The following is a 6,082-nucleotide window of genomic DNA, read 5'->3' on the forward strand; positions in this document are numbered from 1 at the left end:
GGGCGGCTGGGGAGGAGGGGGAGGTGGCTGGGCCGCGTTGCCTGGCCGTGCGGCTGCCACGTTTCCTGTCGCAGGTGGAGCCGCAGCTCTTGCGTCCCGCCCTTCCAGGTCCCTGGGCCCTTGGGAATGCTCTGGATCCAGTTTCAGCAGTCTTGATGGCCCCGGTACCTCTCCTGCCCTCCCTCAGTTAGGTTCCTTAAAGGAAAAGACGAAACCTTTCCAAAAGCAAGGCAGATTCTGCCCGGAAAATGGACTGAGTGCCCTCTTTTAGTCCTCAGGGGCAAGAATTCTGTTTCTCTCCGTTTATCGGTCCCAGGGATGAATCGGTGGACTGAAGCAAGAGGTTGTAAATCCCTTTTTTAGATGGGCAAAGTCGCATTCGGTTGGTCTCTGGAATAGAATGGAAGGTTGGCTACCCATGTATTTTGAGGACAGACGGAAAAACAATCGCTGATGCTACCACTTATTTAAAAAGTGACAAAATGTCTCCCTCCTCTCCCCCAAGGTTTGAAAAAAGAAAAACTCATAGCATTCCAGAGAGTGAGAAATTGTTTTTCACCTTTCCGGAGCCGTGCCTGTCTGATCTAGAGTGAGACTCTCTGGGCACTGGGTTTGGGAGGACATAGAGACACAGCCCCCCAGAAGCATCCTGGCCCACGAAGCAATATTTGACCCCCAGAGTTGACACAGCCTGAAAATGATATCTGGGCTTGGAGCTGGCAAGATCCAAGCCCTCAGCCACTGCTCTGTTTGCAAAAACAAAAGAGCAGGACATCTCTTCAGCGTAGAGGGAAGGTCTGGGAGTCTAAGGTAAAAGGCCTGGCAATAGGCAGAACTCAGTTTGGGTACATCCAACAGTGAGTACTGCTGGAGACAGTAATTCTGATCAGAAATCAAAGGTTCACAGGACAGCCTGGGGAGCGGGGCTTTATCCATCCCCACCCTGCCTAGTGAACGTGTCCCGTGTGTTAGTTAAAAACCCAGTATGTGCGCATTCAGTACAGCCGCCTCGCCCAACTGTATAGCATTTTGCTTCATGCAGAAGCCAGGGAAAACTACAGGGGAATCCCTTCTTTGCCTCCTACCTCCGACAGCATGAAGACCCTTCAGATCTTAAAAAAATTTTTTTTTTTTTCTAGAGACATGTAACCTGGGAAGTGGCAGTGTTTTTATTCTCAGAGTCAGAGAAACTCAGGATTATCAGAGCAGGCTGTGTACTGCATCTGCTGAGTGCAAACAGAAAGCGAGGCATTATCCCCAAATCCGTGCAAGGAACAGGTCCTGATTTGCTGACTAGGTGTGGTCACAAATATGGTGTCTTAACCGTTCTAAAATTTTGTATTTCTGTTGTGAAGCTTTTTGCCCTCAACAGCCAAATTGCTTGAAGGGGGAGCCCATTTTGACATAAATGAATCATTTTATGCTCTCAATTTTATTCCTGAAGATGTAAGGCATGCCTGAGGCTTTGCTGCTTCTGTGTGTCTCTGTGTGTGTGTGTGTGTGTGTAATATAAGGTATATTTATACTCCCATAAAATCTGTGGTCAGCCCTCTGAATTTGGGCTTGATAAGGCACAGCAGAGAAGGTTCTGTGCGCTGCTGACAGGGACCATGTGTTGCTTCTCTGCACAGCAATTATTCTCCCGTGCTCATTGTTGTCTCTGCTCCCCGCTGCCAAGACTGTAATTAATGTCACTAATGGTTTTCCTGCCCGCAGAGCTTACCCACTTGGGAGAATGAGAACAAGATCCACTGCACACAAACTCTTCTGGAGGGGGACGGCCCCAAAACCTACTGGACCCGCGAGCTGGCCAACGACGAACTCATCCTGGTGAGTGAGACCCCCACCCCCACCCCCCAACCCTGAAAGGAGCTCGAAGGTTTCCAGCTGCTGCTCACAGCGGGGCCCCACCAACGTCGTCCTCACTCGCCCATTCAGGGAGAGACACTCTATGCCCTGGCTTAAAATGTAAGTAGAAAAGCTCGGGATGATAGTTTAGGCCAAAGGAAATCACTGTTCGAAGGTTGGCAGGAGAGCGGAGTGGCTCAGAGGGCAGAGTAGGGGCTAGAGACATGCTGCGCTGCCGGCCACTATCCAAACCCACACATCCCGCGGTGACTAGCTGCCTTGCTTAAGCCAACCTCCCTCCAGCTGGGTTCAGCGTGCGTGGGCTCTGCGAGGTCCCAGAGTTCACTCTGCAGAAGGGGTTTTCCTCACCTCACCATTCTCCACTTTGCTGCCTAGGAAAGATTTCAGAAATTTCAGTACGCCTGCACTGGAAGTCTTTTTATCGCCACCCCTCCACCTCCCCACCCCCGCCCCCGGACTTACAGACTCCAATGGCTTTCCGGGAGACAGACAAGAAATGCTAATTTAAGACAGTCTGAGGGTTAACTGGAGAGGGTAATCAGGGAATCAGATTGAAGTATTTTAAACATCTCTGACCATGCAAAATATACCTGCTGAGGCCAAGTTAGAAACCTCTGTAGTTAAATCACACACCTCCTTCCCCTTTACTTAGGGGAGCAAAGGAAGTGGAGGGGGGCAGGAGTGAAGGACAGCTCCCTGTTATGCTCCCTTTGTGTTTCAGAACAGACCAAGCTTTCCTGACAACAGCCTTCCCTGCCTGCCTCTTCACTCCCCCCAATCACCCCCACCCCACCCCCATGCCCACACTAGAAAAGGGGAAAGCTGTTGTGGGTAACCAGGAAATGATATCCTTTGTTCTCCATCAGGCCTGCTGTTAACATCTTCCCTCTAAGACTGCCTGCTTGCCCTGTCTTAATGAGCGTCACCCTGAAAAGTCGGGAAAGGAGGTGGCAAGGAACGCTAGGACAGGACTCACTGTGACCCAGGCCTGGCCCTTCCCTCCCCAAGCTGTAAAATGAGGGTTTGGACTGAAGCCTGGTCCCCACCCCCCACCCAGGTCCCTCTTAGCCCTGAAATTACATGTTTATTCTGTAGGAAGACCCTCAATTGAGCTGTTTCTGTTACTTCAGCGGAGGCTGCTTGATCTCACTCTTGCCTTCTTGTTCTTCCCTGAGATGATTTCCCAGACTTCCTCCTTTCACACAGAAAGGACTGGCTTCATTTGCAACCTGGTTAATGTTGTTTCCAGGGCAGGAATACATTGATGGGGTTGGGGGAGCAATTTGAGGCCGAGAGATGGAAATTTAAGAGAAAAGGGGACATATTCCTTGGGACCAGGGAAGCAAAGAGGGAGATGATTTTTAGAGTTCTTGAGGGTAGCTGAGGGTTAAGTAGGCTCGGTGTGCTTGGTGAGAAAGTGTGATTTTATTAATCTCTGTAGTATCTGAGCAGCCCGCACACTGGCTTGATTCTGTTAGGAGATTTCTCCCACTTCCAACTCCCCCACTACATCTCCACCCGTGCTTCTCTCCCTGGCTCAGCAGACATATACATACATACATACGAGCCTCAAAGGGAACATTAATTCTTGGCATTTGGGATCTAAAATATGGGCTTTTGTTCCAAGGGTTATTATCATTAATAAATCCAAATGTAGGGAGATGCTGTCTCTATAAACAAGAGGCAATTTATTCTGGTTAACTTGAAATAAGCTTTCCCAGCAACCCTGGGCTGTAACTTGCCTTCTTTTGAAAACTGAGCGAAGTCCCTTAAACCACTCTGGAACACTACGGAGAGTTTCTTTCAGGAACCTCTCATAATAGTTTGCGGGCTGAGAAGGACATTTTGAATGTGGTTGGAAATGTAGCCATTTCTTCTTGTTTCGTGAAGCCATTTGATGGCCTGGGTGAGGTGTCAATCAATCTAGCACAGATAAAGAGTCCAATCCCCAAACTTTGGCCTGCCATGGGATACTCCATGGCCAGAAAGCTGGAAGAGTTTTGGAAAACTGACATGGTTTTGAGAGGTCTGGACATTTGAGAGGTGAATTTCTATGAGAACCCCTGCCTAACCCTCCCCCAGCACCCAGCATCATCTGCTAATCCCTCACTAATAAGGAGAGGGAGGAAGACCAAGAAAGTGTCCAGAGCAGGCACAGCTGTGCCGGTATGATCAGCAGTTCCCTATTTAGGCTGGAGATGAGCATTTGATTCCTTCATAATCACTAATGACTAGTATTTCCCTGAAACACACATTAGAATAATGTCCCAGCTCATGTTCTCTGAGAGCATCTCATGACCAACTGAGTGACCCAGGGGAAGCTACAAGTATGTTCAGGCTCTTGCGTGCATGTGTGCTAAGTTGCTTCAGTCATGTCCAACCATTTGTGACCCCATGGACTATGTAGCCTGCCAGGCTCCTCTGTTGATGGGATTCTCCAGGCAAGAATACTGGAGTGGGTTGCCATGCCCTCCTTCAGGGGATCTTCCCAACCCAGGGATGGAACCTATGTCTCCAGTGGATCCTGCAATTCAGGAGGATTTTTTTTTACCACTGAGCCACCAGGGAAGCCCATTCACGCTCTTAGTTCAGGGTTTTTAACCTAAGGCCCTTTTGACATTTTGAAAGATAGGGACTCTCCCATAGAAAAATGTATGTCTGCAAACAAACATATCTATGTCAGTCGACAGACTGGGGACATCCTGTTTGTCTTAAATTTTTTTTTTAATATACATATTGCTTTTTCTGTCCCAGTTATCTGTGAGAGACCCAGGAGAGCAGGCCTGTGTGTAATTGCCAGTTTTTGGAAGAGTGGAGACAGCTTACTTACAGGGATATCTTTTCAGAGGCCAGAAGAAAATAGTCCTCCATTTGTGGAATGATTTGTGCCCTCTCCACAGCAAACAAACAAACAAAGGGTCATAAAATTGTAGCTGAAAGAATTGGGATCATCTTGTTCAATTGCTCTCCTGCCCTCAACTCCCTGCCGCTCCATCTCTGAATTGTCCAAAAGACCAGAGCAGTGCCCCAGCTCACCTGGCTGTGAATTGCAGGCCTAGCTTTGGAGGCCTATGCCATGCTCTTGCAGCCAAGACCACGTTTCTAGCTCACAGGTTCCTTGAGTATCAGTGACACCTGAGTATCTCAGGTGTCTCTCAGGATGGACAGCCACTTCCTAGAAGGCACCTCTATACCCTTTCCAAGGATATCCCACCTGACTGCTCATTATTGGATCCCAGGGCTCAGTGGCCGGGGCCCATTGCTCTCTTGAAATCACTTGAAAAGAGACAGAACCACTTCAGAAATGTTCAGTATGACATACCACCACCCCCACTCCAGTTTAATTTAAAAAACCAAAGCCAGGAAACTTGCATTTTTTATGTCAGCACTCCCAGGTTCCAGAAGCAAAGGAAACTGCGCATAATATAATTCTATACCTTAGCTGCCTCTCTGCCAGTGCAGAGCTCAAGGGAGGGGAAAAAAAAAATCCTTAGCGCTGAGCATGAACACACAGCACAGGAAATTGAATGTCTGTTACAAAGAGTTTTTAACAGGGCAGTAAGTGGCCTTATTAGCGATATGCTTTAAACATTTTTGCACAGGCATCTGCACTGATTGGTTTTCCTTCCCTGCAGACGTTCGGCGCCGATGACGTGGTCTGCACGAGGATTTATGTTCGGGAATGAAGGCGGCCAGCTTGCTCCAGCTTTGGGGGTGGGATGCATGTTCCCCCAAGGAATGTCATAGCCCTGAGCCGCCAGTGGACCTCCTCTTCCCCGGTATTAACGTTAGGTGATCCCCATGTCCCCCCAGTAATGCTGTAGTGTTTTCCCCAAGGCTTTGTGCCTCTGTCTCCCTGGCGCTCCATAGTCTGGCATCTGTATGGTTTCATCAGTCATTAAACTGGGTGTACACACCTCAAGGCTTTCTCCTTCTTTGGACTGCCTCTTCAGTTTCCACAAAGGTCTTAGTGATCCTGCTGACCCAAGCTCTGCACTGGTCTGTGTAGGGGCTTTCAGCTTCCACCTGCTGCCCTGGTGCAGAGCTTGGAGCATACAGCAAGGGTGGCAAGCTGGGCTTCCTCTGAAAGGATTCACACTGAAGATCCAGGTGTGCTTAGACCTCACTATGCTGGTGTTTTGATTGAATTAGTTGATATATTGGTGGTTCCCAGCAGAAAAGGGAGGGCACATTTGAAAGGGTTAATTGAGGA

General features: G+C 48.8%; 1 protein-coding gene across 1 annotated transcript in view; it reads left to right on the top strand.

Annotated features, from left to right (window-relative positions):
* CRABP1 (cellular retinoic acid binding protein 1) overlaps positions 1-5,791 on the top strand; it is a 6,881-nt gene extending 1,090 nt beyond the window's left edge. The window contains exons 3-4 of the mRNA XM_010843280.1: positions 1,717-1,830; positions 5,505-5,791. Coding sequence (XP_010841582.1) covers positions 1,717-1,830; positions 5,505-5,555 — 165 coding nt within the window. The 3' untranslated portion in view covers positions 5,556-5,791. The remainder of the gene's footprint in view (positions 1-1,716; positions 1,831-5,504) is intronic.
* Positions 5,792-6,082: the final 291 nt, after the last annotated feature.

This window comes from Bison bison, unplaced genomic scaffold (genome assembly GCF_000754665.1).
Source record: "Bison bison bison isolate TAMUID 2011002044 unplaced genomic scaffold, Bison_UMD1.0 scf7180017864181, whole genome shotgun sequence".
Lineage (NCBI taxonomy): Eukaryota > Metazoa > Chordata > Mammalia > Artiodactyla > Bovidae > Bison > Bison bison.